The 24734-nt window shown below is 42.4% G+C and overlaps 1 protein-coding gene and 1 long non-coding RNA gene across 3 annotated transcripts in view; both read left to right on the forward strand.

Moving 5' to 3' along the window:
* The window catches only part of SLC16A9 (solute carrier family 16 member 9), a 65385-nt gene extending 62797 nt beyond the window's left edge, over positions 1-2588 (forward strand). For both annotated transcript variants that reach the window (XM_059662662.1, XM_059662663.1), the window contains one exon: positions 513-2588. In XM_059662662.1, coding sequence (XP_059518645.1) covers positions 513-691 — 179 coding nt within the window. In that variant the 3' untranslated portion in view covers positions 692-2588. The remainder of the gene's footprint in view (positions 1-512) is intronic.
* Positions 2589-3693: 1105 nt separating this feature from the next.
* Positions 3694-23013, forward strand: LOC132214534 (uncharacterized). The gene is made up of 3 exons (XR_009448303.1): positions 3694-3828; positions 7280-7588; positions 22790-23013. It is a non-coding gene; the product is annotated as an uncharacterized LOC132214534 (long non-coding RNA).
* The last annotated feature ends 1721 nt before the right edge of the window (positions 23014-24734 follow it).

Consider the following 24734-nt stretch of genomic DNA (forward strand, 5'->3'; position numbering starts at 1 on the left):
TGATTTATTCAAAATCACTCTGCCGCCCTAGCCGGTTTGGCTCAGTGGATAGAGCATCGGCCTGCGGAATGGAGGGTCCCGGGTTCAATTCCCAACAAGGGCACGTACCTCCATTGCAGGCTCAATCCCTGGTACAGTGCTTGTGGGAGGCAATCAATCGATGTGTTTCTCTCACACCGATATCTCTCCTTCCCACTTGCTCTAAAAATCCATGGAAAAATATCTTCGGACGAGGATTAACCACAAAAAAAATCACTTTGCTATAGTTGCAAAGCCGATGTTCTCGCTCGGGGATTTGTTTATTCTTTATTTGGGAGGAAACCAAAATGCCTGTTTATTCTTGTCCAAATTTTGAGAAATTCTCCTTTTCTAATTCCCAGCAGGCCATCTACTTTGAGTAGATGGAATGTATATTCTAATATTAACTGTATAAAATTGATGAAGTTAGAGTATGGGCTTCATATTCATACTACTTATATCAAACTCACTTTTTTCTTCCTCTCTCTCTCCAGGTTGGTTTTATGACTGGACCCAGACCTATGACATTGCATTTTTTTTCAGTGGCTTCTGCGTCCTGCTGGGAGGTTTTATTCTGCTGCTGGCATCCTTGTCCCCCTGGGAAACACGCAAAAAGCAACTCCCCAAGCCAGTTCCAGCAGCCTTTGTGTACAAAGTTGCCTCTAATGTTTAGAGCAATATTGGAAGGCAGTATGAGACTGTTTTTTCAGAGAAAAATTACACGGTGGCTGACGCTGACTGATTTTTTTAAACATATCCTATTCTCTATGCAGCCTCTATCTCCTGTATTTTTTTCCCCTCATTTCTCTTTTCCCAAGAAGCGGGACTATTCTGTGTTGCTATGATTCACGAGTTCTTGACATTGTAAAAATTTTGGCCAGCCTCAGAGGACGTTCTGTGTGTAGAGAAATAATTTCTCTGCAGACTCCATTCGTTCCATTGCAAGGCACCCAGAGGGGGCTCTTCTGTTTTAGACCTGCAGGCGGCATGATGAGATATGTGTGCTTGCCGCTATGGACTCTTCTCTACATTAGATGAGCTAGTGAATAGAAGACTTTGAGCCAGTCAAGAAATGAAAGTAGTTACTAAGGATTAAGAATTGCAGTGGAGCAAACTGATCATTTTTTTTTTTTAAAAGGCATTTTAAATTACAGTCACCGGTTCTAATCATTCTGTTCTATTTACCTTGATGAAGCACCCATCAAGCATAAGGTGTTTGCTGAGATGCAGGCGATCTCCAAACGGAGGAGTAGTCACTATAGCCTTTCTTCATGGTTGGCCGCTATAACCTCTCTTACTTTTGTCTGTCAGCATCCATTCAGCTGATGTGTTCCCAGGAAGTGCTGATTTTACTTATTTCCAAATTGGAAATGCATATTTAAACCATTCCGTTCTGGCAAATGGGAAACATCCATTTGCTTCGGGCACAGTGAGGACGAAGTGCAAGTCCTTGCATATCTTCTTGGTTTATTTGCTATTATCAGATTTTACCACTATCACATTTTAATTCAAGGGCAGAACTAAAAAGTGTGTTTGTGTGTGTGAGTGAGTGAGTGTGTGTGTGTGTGTGTGTGTGTGTGTGTGTGTGTGTGATGTTCTAAGTCTGTGTGGGACATGGGAAGGGGAAAAGGCAATAAGAAGTTGATACCCTGATTCAACTTCATTCATTCTTAAGAAAAATGTTCTGGAAGAAAATAAATGTTTAATGCATTGACATTTTTCTAAATAAATGTTTTTAAAACTTTTGTATGCATCCAATTCTTCTATAGGTCCTTTAAAAAAATACCACTCTGAGAGACTTTAATTCTGTAGGTCTAGGCTGTGGGCCAAGGATCTATATTTTTAATGTGATTCTGATAACACAGCCGGGGTTGAGAATGACTGTTGTAAAACTGGCAACACAGAAACATTTATTCTCTCAACTAAAACAAACAAACAAACAAACAAGAAACCATTGAGGTGATAAGTTTTTATAAATAGCCAAGTGTGATTCTTTAAATAGGAGGCACTCTTCCCATTGTGCCAAAATTGTTTTTGTTTTTTTCATTTCTTTTGAAATACATATGTAAGCTTATTTCATACTTCTATGTTGCCTTTCTTCTAAGGCACCTGAAGCACTTTATAAGCATGAATCCCCACAACACCTCATTGAGGTGGGTAAATAGTGCTTTTCTATGCAGTAAACCTGGGGTATGGGGAGTTTCATAACTGAGTTAATCCTACTCAATAAGGAAATAATGGGGCTCCAAAGTGCCTTGGACTTCCGCTCCATACTCAGATTTCTGTACCTCATTTTTTAGTTACTGTCGAGGTTGGTAGATAAAATGAGTGACATTTAAAAAAAATTAAACTAAATGTTTTTGTGTTGTAAGTTCCTTTTAGCCAATGTTATATTCAGGAAGTCCAATAACCTGATAAAGCTTAATGTTTATGGCGTCCCCACATTCGTCAATGTTGATAATTGTCCAAATGCCTCTTTTCTATGTCTACTAATGTCATCCAATGCGTGCATTATCCATTGTCTAGGGAATGAATTTTAATGCACAATAAAATATTTTTTGTTTGTTTTATATCAGTTTGGTTGCTTTTTCTCTTTTTAGCCAGTCCCCCTCCCCACTTCAAAATTATGTACAGTGACACCTCCCTTGAAGGTAAACACAGAAATTACCTGCTAACTACTTCGGTTTCCAGAATTTTATGGTTGGACATCAGTATCTGCAAAAGTCAGTTTGCTAAGTTATTTTGACGATTGCCTTCCTAAAATCTAATATGTCAATCCTACAGAACCCTTTTGAGGAAAAAGGGACAGAATCCTTTTCAAGATTATTGGCAGGCCCTCGTTGGGGCATGACTATTCAAATCTCCTCTTCCAGTGAATTTTCTTTCTCCTAAACGCTAAAGGTCCCCACAAGACTTGCAACCAAGGGAGCAATAGGCAGCGGCAACTTGTCCTGGGCTAACCCCCTAATCTATCTCCAAAGCCCTCTTTTCTCTGACCTTCCAGTGAGCTGTCAGCAGCCCCGCCAAGGCTCTCTCCTGCTGCTTCTTCTGTCCTAGATAGAAGCCCTTCCTTGTTTAACTGTCCCCAGCTTTAATAAATGTACTCTCAAAATTTTTTTTAAATTCTTAATGATGGTCTCATCAGTCATTAATGGAATTTTTAAATCCAAGCACATTATCTTATTTATCCCTATTAATAGCCCTATGAAATGGGGATTATGATCCTTGTTGTATGGTTCAAAACGTAATTTTCATGCTATGAACAACATATATGTCATTTCCAAAAACAAAATGAGAAAGGTTTGATTTCTAACATGTCTGGGATATGGGGCCTAGCTGGGAGGGTTGCTACTAAAGCCAAGCTTTTAGTGTATAGAGATGTGATATTTATAGAAATAATTATTTATAACTTACCTATTTCTTAAGAATTAGCTTTTTAAAAACACAATAATGAAATTATATTGATTAGAATACAATCTTTCTTTTGTGAGTTAAAAGGTATTTCTTGATATTCCAAGTGCCTGTGGCTGAGCTCGGGAAAGCTTGAACTAAGAGAGTTTGCTGGGGACCCTCTTCCCTGATTTTAATAATTCCTCACTTCTCTCTCTCTCTCTCTCTCTCTCTCTCTCTCTCTCTCTCTCTCTCTTCCTCTCTCCCTCTCTCTCCACTTAGGAGCCAGCCGGTGATCTAATTTTCTCTAGAGTGACCATGTCATCAAAAGATAAGGTTCAGCCACCAACTTTTGAAGGCCCCATGAGAAACAATTTCCAAGAACCAGGAGTTCAAGTCTTGGGAGGTCATGACTGAATGGTATATCCATCCTGTACTGCTGGCTGGGAAGTCCCATAGCCTCAGAGAGCCTCAACTTCTAGCAATCACTGTAGGATTATCTTAACTCAGGACATTCCAGGAAAAGGAGAGCTCTAATTTTATGGAAAGAATATCTCATTTTTTCTTAGAAGGACTATTTTATTGAACAGGTAAAATACACAATATACATTAGCAGTGCTAAACAATTTCTCTTTCATGAACAGAATTTTGGGGCATTTTGCTTTACAGTCAATTGTCTGAAGGATGCCAGTTAATAAGCTGCCTCTTAAAATAAGGAGTTTAACCACAATCAGGTAAAATGATCAGTTGGCTTTAGCCGTGTGGAGATCATTTGTTGACCTTGACAAATAGTTTGGAGGAGCAGTCAGTACACAAGGGAGACCATGAATATAGACAACTTCTAAGGCATTTTATTCTTATACTAGAGGCCCGGTGCACAGATTCATGCACTGGTGGGGTCCCTCAGCCTGGCCTGCGGGGATCGCGCTGAAACCTCCTCTCCGACATCCCCCGAGAAGTCCCGGATTGCGAGAGGGAAGTTCTCGGGTGACGCACCCTGGAATCGGGCTCCCTCCTCTCTGGTTCCGGGTGCATCACCCAAGAAACACAACTGCCAAGTCACCACAGCTCGGTAGCTCCTGCATTGAGCGTCTGCCCCCCTGGTGGTCATTGTGTGTCATAGCTACTGACCGGTCGGCTGGTTGCTTAGGCTTAAATGAATTTTCAGTGAATTTTCTTTCTCCTAAACTCTAAAGGTCCTCACAAGACTTTCATCATATATATGATGAAAATATTGTTAACTGTTGAACTGACTTGAGCCTGGGATTATTTGGCCCCAAATTACTGTTTCTGTCCCCATGAGAGGTTTAAATACAGGGACAATTAGTGTTGTTTTGCCTCATGACCAAAAACAAATTCCTGACTTTGATCATCCATGGTAAGCACGTGTGGGGATGTCCTGGGGGAGGATGCACAGATTGTTACAAATTCACCCACAGTTCAGGAAAAACAACTTGAAATGTTTGTCTGACTAACGGGTGACCCCTGGCCTTCGTTTCTATGAAAGTTTCCTCTACTGCATTAAGTAAACTAAGACAAGCCATTCTGGTTGGGCCTGTTGGGTGGCAGATGCTCTGGATGAGGTGAGAAGTCATAACCCCCTTTGATTCTACAGCACTGACTGTTTTTATAAAAGAGCTTTCTTATCTGATATCTCATTTTATCCTCATAACAAGCATGTGACATAGGCAACACATGCCAACAATGATGGTCTCACCATTGTACAGAGGAGAGAACTGAGGACTCCAGTGGCTGAGGAATTGCTGTAGGGCACAGAGCTGGGATGAGCACTTGGGACTTCAGTCAGATTCTATGTGCTAACTGAGCCCTATTGCACGTTGCTCAAGTGAGAAGCAACCAAGATCTGCCCCCCTGAGTCATGTCTTCCTGATAATAGGAAGGAAAAGGGCAGCATTTAGCCCTTACCAATAGCGAGGTGCTTCAATAACCTGAGAATGCCCTGTTCTGCCTTTGTGTCTGGAAGTCATCAGCTCTGGCCTGAGCTCTGCTCTCACCTCTTGGGACCTTTCAGATAGTCTGTTTTTCACAGGTTGTATCTCAAAGTCTGATGGGAGGTGACAAGCCTATCAGGTTGTACGGGATGACATCTACTTCTATTAAAATCAAGTGGAGCTCCTTTTAAATCCAAGAGATTAAAGCATGAGATGAAATAACATATTAGATGAAATAGCAGGTGGCTCTTCATTTTGTGTTCCTGACATTATATAACTTAGCTTCCATTTCCAAGAATGTTCCAGAACTAATTTTAGAGAGTGCAATTCACATAATAATGTTCCTAGTCAAAACAAACGAAATACATCCATATGTTATGTTTGTATGGGAGGACATTAAAGGGGAAATTTGGAAATGAGGTGGTGAGATTGATCAAGCTGAATTTTTTCTGAAAGCTGATTATTCCTCCTTTATGATGTTATAATGCCCATAAAGAGGCATCAAGGTGAGATCACAAGGATCCTCAAGCAGCAAACACATGCTGAGTGTCTGAGAGTTTTCAGAATGTGGGGCACTGGTCTGATTACTGATACACAATAAGGTGCATTTATGTATGACAGGTTAACTTCCAGTTTTCTAGCTCTAGATGCTTAATGGACTTGCTAAGGACATCCCAAACTCAGAGGGGAGAAAGCCCAGATGGAAATTCTTCCTATGCCTGAAATTGGAGCCCTGACAGCGAAGTATAATAAGATCTAAATGAAGGAAAAGCAAAAATACTGTTGAAAAAATGGCTGGTGAAACCACACATAGTCTTAGTGATCTTCTGCTGTCCAACAATAAGTATGTATGCAAAGAGGCATGTGGGGGTGGAAGAGAAGGGTAAGAGGACTGCATGCCCCCTGGAGCCCTCAAATCAAACAGACTTCCTTTACAGGCGTGAACCCGGGTTTGGTGAAGGAGTTTTGATACAGCCACTCTCATATGTTCAGGATGACAGACATTGGAATAAACTATTCATAGACAATTCAGCAATATCAGAATTAAAATATGCATAGCATTTGATCCAGCCACTTCACTACTAAGAATTTACACTAGTCTTGTAGATGTGTTAAAAAGTGCACACAGTGATCACCGCAGCAATGATTATAAGAGAAGAGCTGAAAACAACTTCCATGTTTAAGAAGCGGACTTGCTAAATGCACTATACTATATTGATATAAGGAATTACTGCACAGCCATTGAAGACAAGGATAGACTGAGTGTATTGATATGGACTGTGTTTCAAGACATAGTTTTTAATATATTTTGTTGTTGATAGTATTACAGATATCTCCCATTCTCCCCGCCCCCTTACTTAAGACATATTAAATGAAAGTGTAGGGTGTGTGTGTGTGTGTGTGTGTGTGTGTGTGTGTGTGTAGCATGTGGGTATTGTATGTGTAGCAGTCAAGATCCCATCAGGAAATGGAATTTGCCCCAGATAGTTCAAATGTTGAGACTTTAATGAAAGGACTCTGGGCAGAGGTGTGGGCAGAGGCACCTGGAAGTACCAATGGGAAGCCTCTACCACCCTATATTGGAAACTGTGGTTCTCTACTTAGGCCTCCTTTTCAGGGCTGATGCACCCATCCCCAGTGGCTGGAAATATCAACTGTTGTTGGCTCATAGCAGACTGTTCCCTGGGTTGCGCTCAGCTACAACAGCTTCATTCAGGCTACACTCATTCCTGGGGGTGGCTATGGCCAGTGACTAGCTGATTCAGGGATAAAAGAGCCCAGCCCCCTTGTCTCAATTTAGGACAATTCTGAAGGGCCATCCCAGCTCCAGAGCACCCTGTAGCATCAACTAGGCCTCACTGAATTGTATTTCATGTTAGCTTCTCCTGGACAATTCTGCTTTTCTCCTTCCCTTACAGGTGTATCTCTCAAGGCATACTTCAATAAGCCATCTGCATGCACCTCTCCATCTGAGTCTGTTTCCAGGAAAACTAGTCCAAGGTACATCCCTGGAGCTGAAGGGCTGAAGAAGGTGGCGCCTGGAGTAGGGGCTGCATGCAGGAACTAAAGGTGTGGAGGGATGCAGCTACCACCAGAAATATGGGGCAAAAGCAGAGAAAGAGGAGATACCCAAACTTCTATATCGTCCGACTCTCCAACACCCTTCCATTGTCTCTCAATAGACAAATTAATTGGAAACCAGCCAGCAGGGGAATCTGGATAATGAGGTAAGCAGGGACCACCTCTTGGGGGCAAAGAATCGGACATAAAATGAATAGGGAATGTGAGTGGCAATTCACTTATATAAGCAGGAGGGACATATAAATACTAGTACACATATACTATAACACACATAAAATATGCTTGCTTATCCATAGAACATTTCTGGAATGATCCAGAATTAAATATGTGGTTGCTTCTGGTTAGGGCCACTGTGCAACTGGGGAATGAAGGATACTTGCCCTTCATTCATTTTCTTCTGGCCATTTGAATATCTTTTATACATGTGCGAATGTGTTTAATATTGTATTTGAAAAAAATTTAAAATGAAAGTATTAAGCTTCTAGGTAGAGAATGAAGGAGAGAGGTTGGAATGAGTGACTGGTTCCTTCATTTATGGAGAGTTACTAGATGCCTTGCATTGTACTCCATGAAGACCCCTCCTCTCCAGGAATTTACAGTCTAGTGTGGTACAGAGGGTGACAACAATGCAATGAGGACAGTGCTATAAGTGAATGAAGGTGGATTGCAAGCTACAGTGGACTAGAGCAGAAAGTGGGTCTCAATATCAGCAAGTCTTCAGTGTATAGGAGAGAGCCAAAGCTGAGGCTAAAATACTGAGAGTTCCACCTAGGTTGGCCAGTAGGACTCATTCAGGATAAAGGGAAGATACTGGATAAGTAATGGCAAGAAAAGGAAGGATTTTGTATGCTATACTCACTAGTTTTCATATTGAGAATCCATGGAAGGTAAGTTTTGTTTTTTTAATTGAGATGAAATTAAGTGTGCAGTTGATGAGTTTTGGTAAGTGTGTATACTTCTGTAATTACCATCCCACCAACATTTCTATTACCCCAGAAATTTTTCTTATGCTTCCCTGCACTCAATCCACACTCTCTGGGGTAAATCACTGTTTATTTCTATCACCAAAACTTAATTTTGCCTTCTCATGAACTTCATATAAATGGAAACATTTAGGATCTACTCTTTTGTGTCTGACTTCATTTGCTTAACATAATGTGTTTTTAAAAAATATATTTTATTGATTTTTTACAGAGAGGAAGAGAGAGGGATAGAGAGTTAGAAACATCGATGAGAGAGAAACATCGATCAGTTGCCTCCTGCACATTCCCTACTGGGGATGTGCCCACAACCAAGGTACATGCCCTTGACCAGAATCGAACCTGGGACCCTTGAGTCTGCAGGCTGGTGCTCTATCCACTGAGCCAAACTGGTTAGGGCTAACATAATGTTTTTTGAGGTTAAGCCATGTTAAGTTTGTCAGATAAAATATAGGATGCTAAATTAGAATTTTAGAAAAACAACAAATAATTTTTAGTAAAAGTATGCCCATGAAATACTTGGAGTTGTATTTTTATTTAATAAATCTGATAAGTCTAATCTATAGTGTTGTGTTTTTAATAGTCCATTGAAAAATGCTGAGCAGTACTTTATTTTTTTTTTTTTTGAGCAGTACTTTAAAGTATGAATGCACCATAATTTGATAATTTTTCTCCTGTTAATGGATATTTAGGTGTTTTGTGTGTGTTTTTCCTTGTTGTTGTTGTTATTACAAATGAAGCTACTGTGGATATTACTGTACAAGTCTTTTTGTGACTATATGTTTTTACTTCTCTTGGGAGAAATACCTAGAAGCAGAATTGCTGGGTTGAGAGGTAGAAAGGCATTTTTTTGTTGTTGTTGTTGTTGTTGTTATAAGAAACTCCAAGTTTTTCATTATATACTCTACGAAAGAATTCTGAGCAGAGGAGTGATGTGGTCAAATTTGCATTTCAGAAATTTCCCTCTGACAGGAGATGGTACATGTACATCAAGGAGATGGTAGGAGGGAGGGGCAAGACTGGAGGCAGGGAGGCTGTAAAAGGCCATTTGAAGTCCAGATGAAGATGACAGATAGTTGGATGGTGGTGGAGGAGAGGATGATAGAAAGATCTAGAAGGTTGACTCAATAGGCTTCTTAATGCATTATCAGTGAGAGGTAAAGGAAAAGAAGTCTGGGTGTATGTATGGCTTTCCTGACAGGTCCTCGCTGAGAATTGGTAGGGACAATATCTGCTTTATACACTAAGCTACATGTAGAACAGTGTCTGAACACAGTAGACATCAAACCAAGATTTTGAAAAATATATATTTTATTGATTTCAAATAGAAAAGGAGAGAGAGAAAAAAACATCAATGATGAGAGAGAACTACTGATCAGCTGCCTCCTGCATACCCTCTACTAGGAATTGAGCCTGCAACCCAGGCATGTCCTCTGACTGGGAATTGAACCGTTACCTGTTGGTTCATAGGTTGACGCTCAACTACTGAGCCACTCTGGCTGGGCTACCAATCAACACTTCTTTGCCCAACTCTTATGGCCCATGCCCCTAAGGGGAAAATCCTCCTCCTCTTCTAGTGGAAGCAGCTGGGTGTCTGGGAAATAAGCTCTATGCAGTCAGATGGACGAGCCATTCCCTCCACACGCTGTCACCTCCACAGCAGTTGTTATTAGAGTGTTGAGAGAAAGCCCTGGAACTGAGTCCTTTTCTTGCACTTCAGGGAAAGCCTAGCTGTGGCTGCATAGGTGTTGGGCCACAGGTCTGATTCCCTTATTTCTGTTTAGCTCTCTCCCAGGGTGCAAAGTAATCCAATGCCTGTTCTTTTAAGCCAATAAGGGATTCATTACTGCTGAGCCAGGGCTGCAATATCAGCTCTTCTTCCAGTAATCTAGATGAAAATGGCCTCATTTCCAAGTCCCATTGTTGCAAAAATTATGTAAGAGCTATAATCCCAGAAGAGAAAGCTGGTTTATTCTGTCTCCTAGAATTTCTGAGTCAAATGAGAGCTTGGAGAGACAGACATCTATAAATTAGAAACAGAATTAACCTGAGTCTGAAGAACCAAATCAGATTGAGACCTTGAAGCACAGAATGAAAGTGACTTAGTCATTTTATTCCACGTGGATTTCTGACAAAATAGTTAAACTTTAGATCCTAACTTTCTACACTGTGTAAACCCTTCAGAGATTTCCTGCTCTTTGTTCTTCCCAAGTAGCTTAACCCCCAAGGGAAACTGACCTCGGAATCTCTTGGGACAGTGGTCGGCAAACTCATTAGTCAACAGAACCAAATATCAACAGTACAACAATTGAAATTTCTTTTGAGAGCCAAATTTTTAAACTTAAACTATATAGGTAGGCACATTCCACTTTAAATTCACGGTTTTCATCTTCCGTTTTTCTTTGCTTCTTCTTTGTAGCCATCTCAAACAGGGCACCTAAAAAATGTTTCAGTTTATAATAATAAAGCCACCAACACAAAAGAATTACAATTCTTAAATTGATGACAAAAATACCTGTAGGATTTGCAGCTGGTTGAAAAAATACAGATAACTTTATGCTTCAAGTAGGTACTTTTGTCAACCGCGTGTGGTTTGCAGACGAGATTAGCACTAACCACTGCACAATGAGACTCCTGACTGACTGGCTCATTCAACTCGTGCATGAATCCTGCGGCCGGCCTTCGCCACGTCTCCTGTCGCCCGACCGACTGACACCCCCCACTTCTTCTAATGCCACTTCTTCAAAATAGACTCGCCCAGGCCGAAAACCGACTTCTGCGCGCCTGCACGTGGTATTTTGTGGAAGAGCCACACTCAAGGGGCCAAAGAGCCGCATGTGGCTGGCGAGTCACAGTTTGCCAACCACTGTCTTGGGAGAAGTCAGCCTCCTTTCTGATGTGGGAGGCTGACCTGCAGGGCTCCTACATGGCCTCCTCACACCACTTAGGAGTTTTTGCATTTCTCACCTTAAGCCAATATATACATATACAAAGGACATATGTGCAGCATGTACACATTCATAAGCTCACAGTACTGAGAGGAGGGAATAAAGGACTGGTAAAGGTTGTTCTGCTACCCATGAGCTCATATTCTACTCGGAAAGAATGACATACAATTAGAGCACAAATTGATACATGTCATGATAGAGATGAGTGCAAGTTTTATAGGTGTGGGGAGATGCAAAATATTTGTCCACTGGTAGTCACTGCAAAGTCTCATTTCTCACCAACAACCATGGCCTGGTGACTAAGTGGGTGCCAGATGGACATGGGACATTTGCAGGGGGCCAGCACTGATGCCAAGAATGACAACTGTCCTGTGAGTCCAGGCCCTAACTGGGAGTGGTGGGATGGACACAGGGAATGAGGGTGCTGACTGGGTGACAGGCACTTCAGGCCTGATGGACAGAGCAGTCAAGGCCATGGGGACACAAGGAGGGGCTGGGGTACTAGGGTAGGGTTATCATTCCATTGAGATCGAAGTATTTCAATATCTTAAGTGCTATCTTGTGCCCTATTCCTAGAGCAGCAATATCCTACAGAAAAACAATGCAAGTTCACATATTTAATTTTTAAAAAATTTAGGAACCAAATAAAAGCGTGTGTTTTGGGTTGTAGGTTCATTCCGGCCCCAGTCAGGATGCTCATGAAGCAACCAATCAATGTGTATCTCTCACGTGGATGTTTTTCTCTCTCATTCTTCCTCCCTTCCTCCTTCCACTCTCTCTAAAAGTCAATGGAAAAAATATCCTTGGGTGAGGATTGAAAAAAAAAAAGTATTTATTTGAACAAAGGAGGGATTACAATCTGGGGCATAGGTTCAGGTAGCAACCTAAATTTTGCTGCGAATGGAACAAAGAAAGACAGGGTTTATAAAGGGTAAAACCACAAGAAGCAGTTCTCATGAGGTCCTCCATGTCAGTGAAGGTTGTTGGCTGGGTCAGCTGGGATTGGTTAGGACCATTATGAAAATGGAAGATGCTGATTATCAAAATGGATTGGTTTCTTTCAAGGTGAGAATGCAAATGGTTTGGTCAACATGATGAGGAGGAACTAAAGGCCGTATATGTCCACACAACAATCATTGGTCCAGGATGTTTGCTGTTCAACCGTGAATTGTTTAGCAATAGGTCAGCAACTCAACCAGAGTTCCAAGACCTGAGACGGGAGACTTGGCAGGCCCTGCTTCCTCACTGGCCTCCCGATTCCATTTTAAACGACTCTCCGTTATCAAAAGTGAAAAGAAACAGGAAGGGTTAATTTTTATATTTTATTTTACCCAATAGGTCCAAATTGTTATCATTTCAACATGTTATCAATATAGTTGAGATTTTTTGAACTCCAGTGTGTATTTTAATATTATAGCCCATTTCTACTCAGAATGTACCCAACAGCCACTTATGAATACACTATTGTCAGTGTAGGTCTAGAAAGATAGTGGGAAGGCCGTCCTCTTTCTCTCTCTCTGATCCCTGGCTTTTGGGGGAAGTGACTTGCAGTTGCCTAAAGTTTCCTGGGGGGTTTCCTTCACTGCTTATCCCACCTGAAAACACACACAGCCCTAAACAGTAGGTGAAGAATATATAATGAAGACATGGTGGGTTTTTTCAGCTCTGAGGCCAATTACATTAATTGCCTGGCCCATTGCTTCGTTCTGGCTTCATTACCAACCAGTTTGACTACTAAACTGTTCTTTAAGCTCCTTTAAATGTTCAGACCAAAATTACCTGCAGCTTCGAATTCCCGAAACCCAAATATCTGTGGCTTCCCTAGGATAAGAGGGAATTCACTGTGTGCTGCGGCCTTCCTTCCGAGACCCTGCCTTGGCTGCATTTTCCGTTTTTGCTCCGTCACCTGGAAAACGGACCTTTGCGCTCCCCCTTTCCCTCCTCGCAGCAGGTAACGCCTGCAACCTCAGGAAGCATTTTCTGTGCTTCAGCACCACCTTGTGGTTTCGGAGGAAAAGTCCAGAAGTAGGCCGCATCCATCTTGGGGTCCCTGAGCATAATGAACAGCCTTGAAGGGCCATCTGGCTTTTGCTGTCTCCTTCAGGCTGAGAGGAAATGAGATTTGTTCCTGAATATGGAATGTCTCCTGTAGGCTAAACTGCCTGCTGAGAAATCAGGCGGTGTAGTGGGTCCCATCTGAACTAAGCAGAGAGTCGTGCAGAAACACAAGTCCAGGCTGCTCCTATTCTATTACTTAAATTGAATTGTGTCCACATTTCACAGATGTCTTGGTTCAGCCAGAGAGCTTGGCATCTGCGTCTGCTGTTACTGTAAAATGTTGAGGTAATGTTTTCAGTTGCTTCAAGTTAGGAATTAGCTTCTGGCCACCAGTGATGCATCCTGGAAACTGCGTGCACTTCACGGACCTGCAACCCAACCCGCAGCTGACTTTCACCAACAAGCATGCTGGCTTGGCCAGCGCAGGTTGACAACAAATGGCATGAGGAAATGGACGGGTGGAGCAGGACCTTTGCTGACGTCCAGAACCTCATATACTTCCTGTTATCTTGCACCTGTGCTCCTCAATCCCTTTATCACTTACTTCCGCTGGGATGGTGTGTGAGTTTTCAGTTTCCTTACGGGTCTGGAGAGGTTGATTGATTTGCCTGTGGTCACACTGTTAGTCACTGGTAGACCCTTATTGACCAACTTATCATTCTTAACGATGGACTGCTTCAACGCACAGATGTCCTAAAGTCCGAAGTTCGCAGAGATATGTTTGTGCTAAGAGTGAGGAACGGAGTGAATGTCCTGAGGCTCCCCAGTCTCCCAACACCAGAACCTTAGCTTGATTGTGCTAATCCTATCACAATGCTTATGCATATCAAATAATCGAATTTTAGATCTTAAATAGATACAATTTCTATTTGTCAATTATATCTCAATAAAGTTGTGGGAAAGAACCTTAGGGGATCTGTTTAACTATTGTTGCCAGTTTAAATCCAAGTTCCACCCTTCATTAGCTGTGTAGTTTGGGCACAATTTCCTCTTCTGATTCAATTAATACACATAAAGGCCTGAAACAGGGCCTAGGGCCTGCTAAGGATTCACTGATGATGACAATCAGGGCTGCGACTAAGTGAGGGTCCAAAATGACTCTGCAGGTGGGTGCCTCACTGGCTCACTCCGTCCTGGCCCCGAGGACAAGGATGATGATGAAGCCGTACTTACATGGTGTTTGCCCCAGTCAATCTGGGCTGCCATAACAAAGTACCACAGACTTAGTGGCTCATAAGCAACAGAATTTTTTTCCTCATGCCTTTGGAGGCTGAAAGTCTGAGATCAGTGTGCCACAATGGCTGGGTCCCAGGGAGGACCATCTGGTTTGCGAATGGCTGTTTTCTCATTGTACCCTTTCATGGCTGAGAGCAGAGAGGGAGAGCTGGTTCTCTTCCTCTTCTTATACGGACCTTAATCCCAGCATGGGGGCTCCACCCTCATGACCTAACCATCTCTAAGTCCCACCTCCTAACACCATCACTTTGGGGGTTAGGATCTAATGTAAATTTTAAACAAATATTCAGTCCATGTTCATATCATTGTGTGTCCCAAGTGGGTTGAGGAGCAGCCAGGCAGCCCTGATCGCTTCATCTCTGGTCTTGCCTTCTGAGTTTCTCCATAAGGGCTTCATTCCTCCTGGACACACGAGTGGACCTCAGGAGAGCAAGCCATTAAGCTCTTCCTCATCCTTAACATTTCCCAAGGTTTAGCTGAGAGGAAGTTTTAACAGGGGAGAAAAACAGAGTGCAAGAGATTTGCGTAGGTAAACTGGCTTGGAATGGAGAGGAGAGGAGAGGAGAGAGTGAGCCAGGAAGGGGTAGACTGCAGGGTCCTGGACACAAGCTTCCCCGAGTCATGACTATTGGCTGAGCACGGCTTTACTGACCCTTCACGTCTGACAAGTGAACTGGGGGTCCCATGACCCTGAGTGGAGATCCTTCCATATCAAGAAATGCACATCTGCTTACAGGATTCTGGCTACATATTCCAACAAGGGCAAGGAACAATGATTGTGATTAACTGGGTAAAGCAATTTATGCCCTCTCCACCTGCTCCCCAAATTAATCATTTCCTGTGTTGTTCTTTCCCTCCCTCCAAAAGGGTCATAAGGCACCTGCAATTCCAAATACTACAGAAAAACAGACACAGCTCCTGACTTTGAAGGCTCCTGGATTGGAGGCAACACTATGGGGTCCTGCCTGCTCTTGGCCACACTGTTCACATTTGTGCTAAGGCTCTGGGACTGCCATACCAGTCACATCTGTGGCTGCAGGAAGGACTAAGGGACACAGGAAAAAACCCTCAGAACTAAAAACTCCTTCCCAGCAGGTGGCCTCAGCACCTGTAGTTCCTGCGTGACTCTCTGCGGTGGGTTAAAGCATTGGCAGTCCTTAAAAGTACAGTTCTGCTAAGGGAGCAATTAAAGTGTTTACCTGCCACTTTAACCACAGTACAAAAGTACATATTACATGGATTTTGTGGAAGGTGAGTTTTGAAGGGGTAAGTAGTATACACCTGGAAGGAAAATGTCAAAATGCAATATTGCAGAGGATAGGAACATTGCATGTGGGAGCGCACACACACACACACACACACACACACACACACACGTAGAGGCTACAAGCACAAAGCACTGCTGCTTAGGAGCATACTCTGAAGACTGGGAGGATTTGCATGTATTTGTCTTGGGCTACCAGGCAGCCACCAGGCTCTTCGCTGGCCCTTGCAGGCACAAAAATGAATGCTTGTGCTTGAAATGCCTTCCCCAGAGCTGGATCCTAAGGGCCTGTTCAAACCTCAATGGAGGGGAAGACTTGGATCCAATATCAGCCAATAAATCACAGACCAAACCATTAGAATGCAAGACCTAAAATATGTGAAGAGCTGAGCATTTAGGCCACATGTTTGCAGGGAGCTGGGTGGAATGTGGCAGGGGTAGCAGTCTCTGAGTCTTCTTTGAATTCTAGGGTCTAGTAGAAGCAAACCAGAACTGGGGAGTTGAAACTTATCTTCACAGGAGACACGCGGGGTGGGTTCAAACTCTTATTCTTTGATTTCCCTAGGTGTATTAATTAGGGTGTTTAGACGATATTTACTATTTAATAGAAGAGGAGGTTGAGATCCTGGGTAGTTCCAAGGCTGCTAAAGTAATTCCATTGATTCCATCAGATATTCAGTTCTATTTATCCTTCTGATCTGACATCATCAGTATGTTGGCTTTTGTCCTCAAACATATTATCTTATGGTAGCAAGATGTTTGTCGTAACCCAAGGTAATTGTGTGTAATTCCCACACAATTACAGCGGAAGAAAATAAAAGTGGAGAGAAGTAATTGCTTCTAAGGCATGCCTTTTTACAAGGAAGGGAAATCTCAGGAGCCCCTTGAGACTTCTCTTTGAGGGTCTCTGGCCTCAATGAGTCACAGGCCCTTGTCATAGCTGTGACATTTTCAGCCTCCAGAGTGAGAGGTGAACTCTGCCAGCAAAGGGTAATGTGGTCAGATAGGCAACTGAGTGTCTGAAACACAGGGCAAGAACCTTAGTATCTCTATCCTCAGTTTCTTCATCCATAAGTTGGTGTTGCAGAACTATGGTCTGCTATAGACGGAATGTTTGCGCCTCACCCCACCCTCCAATTCATATGCTGAAACTTAATCCTCAGTGTGGTAGTATTAGAAGGTGGAGCCTTTTGGCCATTGCTCCAACCTCATGAATTGGGAGTAGTGGTTTTATAAAAGAGGCTCCAGAGAGCTCTTCTGCCCCTTCTTCCAGGTGAGGACACAGTGAAATAATGGCCATCTGTGAACCACAAAGTGGGCCCTCATCAGATACCTTGCTCTTAAACTTCCCAGCCTCCAGAACTGTGAGAGATGAATTTCTATAGTTTATAAGCCGCCCATTCTATGAGATTCTCTTCTAGCAGCCTGAGCTGACTAAGACATGTTCCTAACAGAATGCCTGATACCCCAGATGAGCTCCATAAAACTGTGTTCTTTCACTTTCAGTATCCATAGCTCAAGAATTTCAGGAGTCCATTGTCCCAATGGTCATGTGTTTGGGGGTCATGAGGACAAATGATGGGGGCAAGTGAATTTGACTTAGGTAGGGTTGACGCCTTCCTACTAGACTTTAGATTAGAGCAGTGATGGCGAACCTATGACACGTGCGTCAGAGGTGACACGCGAACTGATTTTTTTGGTTGATTTTTCTTTGTTAAACGGCATTTAAATATATAAAATAAATATCAAAAATATAAATCTTTGTTTTACTATGGTTGCAAGTATCAAAAAATTTCTATATGTGACACGACACCAGAGTTAAGTTAGGGTTTTTCAAAATGCTGACACGCCGAGCTCAAAAGGTTCGCCATCACTGGATGAGAGCATGATAGGGCAGTAATAAGGAAGAAGGAGGAGGAGAGGGTAAACTCCACAAGGGGAAAAATGGTTTTGAAGGCTTCTGATTGACATGTGCACAGGACTTCAGAAGGTGCCTATTTCTAAGACCTACATCACCACCCCACTTAGGAAGCTGATGAGCCCCGCCCAGCTGCACTTCCTCCAGGGCCAGTTCAAATGGTGTAAAACAGAGGCACCAGACACTAGTCCCTGCAGAAGTGACCAGGTTGACATCCCCCATGCTGAGCAGCACAAGGGAAATGTGGATGTTGGGACATTCATATGCGGTCATCCTGGCAGGAAGGTCACAGAGACCTTTGACATGGTTCCCTGAGAATTCACGTGAGGCTAGGATGGTTGTGATGCTTAAAGGGGGATGAGCAATTAATATTCAAAGAAAGAAACCATAGGAAAAATATCATTTTGGAAACCATAATGAAAGTATTAATCCAGGCGGGCATGATCAAGTTGTGTTCAAATCACTAGATGGTTGAAGGACAACTGAGCATTCCCATAGCATCAAAGTGGTACCACATGAATACACACTTAGGTGTGAGGTGACAACTGTACAGTGCAGTGTGATAGCAGACCGTCATCACACTTATCCAGGGGCAGGCTTCCCGTATCAATGGTGCTTCAAGTCTTTAGACTGAACTTCTATTGTCCAAGAATAAGCTGACTAACACTGCAGGAGAGCAGCAAAGACAAATCCAGAAGCTGGGAAATTCTCCAGGATGTTTGCAGTCACCTATTTCACCAGGCAGGGGCCACTGAATTAGGGTAAACGAGACTATAGTAAAACAATTAAGAGATGCAATGCCATCTTTGTTCTGAATTGGATATTGTTTTCAACAAACGAGCTATGGCATTTTGGGATCAATTGGGAAAATATGAATATTGTCTGGATATTCATTGAAATAGTAATGTGAAGGTCATTGATTGAAAAAAAAGAGAGAGAATAAAATAGTATACAACCTCATTTCAGTTCAGTACACACATATATGTCAATACATATGTAGAAAACGACCCAGAATGACATGCACTAAGGTGTTAACCGTGGTGGTCTCTGCACGGTAAAAATGTGTTTTTATTTTTAAAGTTTTACTTGTTTGTATTTTATTATTTTCTTCCAACGCATATGTCCTGCTTCTGTAATAATAGCTCATTTTTTCAAAGGTTGTTTTAAAAATTATTAAACCAAACACACAAAAGGGGGAGAGAATAGAAAAGCATGATTGTTAAATTGTCAATTTTGCTGAAATCTGGCTCGATCTAGGAGAATATCTATGATGAATAGCTGTATTGTTTGTTCTCACTCTTCCTTTCATCTAAGGAACAATTGTTGAGCTGCTGGAAGTGGCTGCCTTGAATATTTTCTGCGTCTGTCACGCCACTGCAATCAATCTGGCCACTTCCACCCAGCAAAGGCATTTTCTCAGCACGGCTCCTGGAACACATTTTAAAGCTTTTGCTTTTTAATCGTTGGAACGAACAGCCTCTCCCCACTCCTGCCCCTGAAAAACTGGGACCCAGAGTCAGGAAGTGATTACCCAAGGCCTGAGCCAGTTAGAGGACAGGGATACAGGTCTGATTTTCTTTCTTCTGATGAATCAATTCACTTGTCATATATTTATCATCTACCCTGTGCGGGTACTGGGGGGAACATGGTGGTGTAGGCACTGTTCCTGTCTGCAGGCCTGCCCCTCGTTGGGAAGAGCTTTTTTTCTCAGGAATGCCCTCCCCTGGGTTCAAAAGACCCTTGTCTATTGGGTAATGAACTAACCATCTAAATGTGCTTCTAGGAATTTCCACATGATAGGTAAGAGAGTCTTATTTCAATATCATAGTTAAATTACAGGAGCAAAGTGTGCCTTCTGGGAAAGTCAATAACCCAATGGTGACATGTGGGAAAATAAGAGTTCTACATAAAATAAGGGCTCTGTCTCAACCACAGTGCATCCTGGGGAAAGTGTTCTTTCTTTAGCACATTCTCTGATTCTCAGATAGCCCTCGTAAAAGACTTAGGGACTCACTCTTTCATGGATTAATCATTTTGCTATTTCTTAAATGAGTATTGCAGGCAGAAGTCACAAATCAGGTGTGGCTGAAATGAGGAAGGCTGGGCTCAGCATTTACCTTTTAATCCTTTCTATTTTCCATGACAGCAGAGCTATCCTCGTAGGGATAGAGCTGGACATGGAAAGAAATTGTTCTAATAAACAGCACTGATTGTTTCAGCAGCACAGGCAGGGCCTGAACCCATGTTCTTGGTTTCCTCTGGACACTGTATTGTATAGCACTGTGAGACTGCATTCTGGTTCAGCCCAAACTATAAGACAAATATCCACAAGCCCATATTGATACGAGTAAATGGTTGGATAAGTTAAGTAATGAGGAAAAGAGGCAAATTTCCTATGAAGAAGGGTTCCAACTAATCTGTGTAGATACTACACCCTCAGTGAGGTGAAGCTTAACACCCTACTCCTTAGCTGTGGGCTGCATACAGTGACTTCCTTTCTAGGAGTACAGCGGGGAAAGGGAGAGGGGAAAAAGAGTACTGTATAATGGAGGAACCTGACAAATACTACTTGAGCCTGTTGATCAAGGTCAACATCAGTAGTTTAGCCCGGTTGGTGTGGCTCAGCAGTTGAGTATTGACCCATGAACCAAGAGATCACTGCTTCGATTTCTGGTCAGGGCACATGCCTGGATTTCTGGCTCGATCCCCAGTGGGGGACGTTCAGGGAGCAGCTGATTGATGATGTTTCTCTCTCATTGATGTTTCTATCTCTCTATGCCTCACCCTTCCTCTGTCTCTAAAAATCAATAAAGGTAAAAATATATTAAAAACCCCACATCCATAGTTATATAGCATGCTAATAGTATAGACCCTTGATACAATGTGATGAAAATGTTAGTTTACCTCTGATCTTCCTCCCCCAGAAACCTACAGCCCTCGTCAGATCATAAGAAAAAAATCAGACAAATCCTAGTGGTGGGACATCCTACAATATACCTGGTTAGTACTCTTAAGATGGTAGCTTTAAAATGTTGCCTTTATATAATCCTGCATCAGCTCACTTTGTTCTGTTTTGATCTTTGAATTTATTTCAAATATCGCTTTGTATCTACCACCTCTTACAAGTTTCAAATGGTATTTGCCTAAATTCAAAGCTTTTCTTACCTTTAAAATGATTTGCTGCAAACTATTTTAATCAAAACCTTCTCTTGGAACAATAACCCAAAAAGATTTTCTTTCATTGCCTATATTTGCTTGGAATGGTCATCTCTTTTTCCTTTAAAGCCTACCTGATTTAAAGTCATTGACAAGATGTACTGGGATAGTAGCTCCTCCCCCCACCCACCCCATGCCAATATTGTGACTCAACAGTCAAGATAGAAAATATAGTATCAGTCAGATATGTATTAGAATGGGAACACAGCAACATAATTGCAGGATAAAGTCACAGTTTGGCATTTTTAAAACTCATAACCTTTTTGTCCAGATATAAACCAAAGACGGAGAAAAACTCTGAGACTGTGTCAGCTATTTTACTCATGGCTATGCTCTTGAAAGGGAGAGTTCGATCAATGCACACAGCTAGCAAATGTTCCTCTAATGACATAGTCATTTGGGATAAGTGAGTTTTATTTTGGCTGAAGAGGGAGTGAGTTATTGGGGAAAGTCTGCTCTACTGGAACATCAGCCATATTTGTAAGGGAGAAAGGCTGCTAGGAGATTTGAGATGTTCTGGCTGGGGAACATTTGGCTATTTGAACAGATGTCTCAATTTTTTAAAATATATTTGAGGTCCTCCATCCATTTGTTTGAAAAATTAAAAAAGGTTAGATCATGGTCTATGATTTCGGGAAGAGAAATCTGAGAAAAATTGTTCTTGCCTGTTATACATTAAATAAGATACTTTAGGACTACTCAGTAAGGAGGGACATTCAAAATGCTGTTGTTTTAAATAAAATTATATTTGTGTTGAATTATTATTAACTAGAGGCCCAGTGCACAACATTTGTGCACTGGAGGGAGTCCCTCAGCCTGGCCTGCACTCTCTCGCAGTCTGGGACCCCTTGGGGGATGTCCAACTGCCGGCCAGGGAGCCAGCCTACGCAGGCAGTGGGATATCCCCTGAGGGATCCTTAGCACTGCTGTGGAGGTGGGGGAGGCTCCCATCACCGCAGCTGCGCTTGCCAGCAGTGAGCCCGGCTCAGGACTTCTGGCTGAGTGGTGCTCCCCCTGTGGGAACACACTGACCACCAGGGGCAGCTCCTGCGTTGAGCATCTGCCCCCAGGTGGTCAGTGCTCATCATAACGACCGGTCATTCCGCCATTCGGTCAATTTCATATTAGCCTTTTATTACATAGGATTACTAAAGGTTGAACATGGCCTAAGCTAGAAAAAGGCTAACCTAGAGTTACAAGGTAGGGCTCCTAATGACCGTGACAGGATCATTTCCACTATGCCTTGTTGACATGGAAGGTATGAAAAACTTAGAATTCTTGTTGGAGACCCAATGTTTTCATTTATTGCTGGATCTCATTGTTCTATTTATTAAAAAGAAATAAGTGACCAACCTTGGCATAAAAAATGTAAATAAGCTTCCCATTCATAATTTTGTGAAAGTAAAACCACATTTTAATCAATATAAGCAAACATAAAAATTGCTATATATTTCATGGTCCAATTCCCCCATATTTAAAACCAACTGAAAAATATCTTGATATAAATGTAGATTCACATGTGCTTGTAAGAAATATTACAGAGAGATTCCATATACCTTTCACCCAGCTTATTCCAATGGTAACATCTTACATAATTGTAATATACTATCACAGCCAGGAAATTAACACTGATATGCTCCATTGACCTTATTCAGCTTTCAACAGTCTTATATAGCCTTAAGCTATGATCTTAGGAGATGTACAAAGTCTGCTTTGTTTTATTTCAGTGAGTCCCCATAGCATAGAGGAGAGGGCATGCACGGAATGCCAAGGCAGCCAAGCCCAAATCCAAATCGAAGCTGTATGAATTCTGCATGCTTCCATTTTCTCACCAGTGAAGTGGGGATAACAGTACTGACTACATCACAACGCTGCTGGGAAAATAGGAAATAATGCATGCCTGGCACTTTCCGGAGGATCTGGTACACAGGTGTGCTGAATAAATATCACTTGTTACAGTCATGTCCTCTCCTTTCTGTATGCATTCACTTTCACGTTATTTTCACCCCACGTGTAGAATTTCCATAGCTGCTCCCACCTTCTAATCAAGGTTTTTAAGGAGAACAAGGATGTCTAAAGGAAAAAGTACTATCTATTTTTGGTCCTCAAAGGGGATATGAAAACAATAGGTTTGTGCATAGAAGAGGAGCAAATCTTCGTTTATTTACAGAAGAGAAGCTGTCCAGTAAATACTTTCTTGGCTGCAATTGTTAACAGAATATGCATCCCTAACAAGTTTGTGTCACCTCAGAAACAAACCTGAGACAAGGACTTAATTTACTTGGAATATGATCAAAGAAAATACGAGAGGAGTAGAAAAATGAAACAAAGGAAAGGCACCACCCCCCCAAAAAAATAAAAATAAAAAAAGTCTGGGAGGCAGTGTGGATGTGGTCCCACTGAAGAAGTCAGGGATCTGGGTGTTTATCAAGTCCTCTAGGCATTGGTGGATGGGTGCTCCAGAGTGGGGGTGAATTAATTCCCTGGCACTTCCCATCAGCTCCAGGACAGAGAGAACCCTGAGGCAAGCAGCTAAAAGTGCTGGCAGTGGGAAATGGAAATAGCCAAGAACATGGTAAGTGTCAAGGGCATAAGGGTGGATTCTGCTACAGTCTGTTTCTTGCCTCTCACACATCCACTTGTGGCCCATGTTAACTTTATCTCATACTATTTCAAGTTTGTAGCTTGTCACAGGGGTTACTGGACAAGCTACAGTCCCCACTGTTGCCATTGGTTTCAAGGACATCATTGATAATTATCACCTTCTTCTTCCACAATTCTAGGTCCCTCTCACCCTCAGCCACCATTTCCGCATGTGGAGGTTGCTTACACAGCAGGGTAATCTACACCTTCATCTCTGAGGGGCCTGGGTCCCTGGTTCATGTCTTAGTGGTGCTTTGGTTGTTACACTTGCTCATTTATAGTTACTGGGGGGCATGGAAGCATCAAGAGGGACTCTAATGAGTTCTCTAATCTCCAGACCTACTTCGATAGCAACAACCCTACCTACTATAATCACCAGACAATGATCTCTGGCAATGTAGAAACCCCTTTACCTGCCCATAATGAAAGATTTTGGTGGAATCCTTATTGTTTTCTCTTGTTGAAGCATTCCTCTCACCATAGGCCCATCCACAGTCTTATTCTCCAGACCTAAACGAAGGTGGGAGTTTTACCTGGGGTAAGGATATCATCTTCATTATGCATGTAGGAAGTGAGAAAATGACCACTGAGAAACTGACTTGGGCCAGTTTCCTGTTTATCACCTTGTCTCCTCTTCACTCCCCCCACTCTAATAGGGGGGCATACAGTGATCTGTGCAGACCCTCTACCAAACAGTCCTCAAGGCATCTGGTCATTCCCTTATCCTCTGGGTGCAAACAGATGGGTAAATGGCTCTAGGTCCTTTTGGGGTGGGATTAGAGGAACTATTCCATATGGACTTGCTCTGGTATCGCAGGTTAAATGCTTTCAGTAGCTTCAGTGGAGTGGCTGTGATCTGAGAGCTGATTTTGGTCTGGAAACAAGGCCCGAGTTGGAGTATTCATCCGTTCCTGTCAGTTGTTGGTTGAAAGCTGTCCTGGAAGCACTAATTTCCTGGCATTTCTGATCGGCCCAGGAGGAGCCCAGTAGGTTCCTGTGGTCAGAGAAAGCCCCCAGGCAAAGAGTAGC

This window comes from Myotis daubentonii, chromosome 13 (assembly GCF_963259705.1).
Source record: "Myotis daubentonii chromosome 13, mMyoDau2.1, whole genome shotgun sequence".
Lineage (NCBI taxonomy): Eukaryota > Metazoa > Chordata > Mammalia > Chiroptera > Vespertilionidae > Myotis > Myotis daubentonii.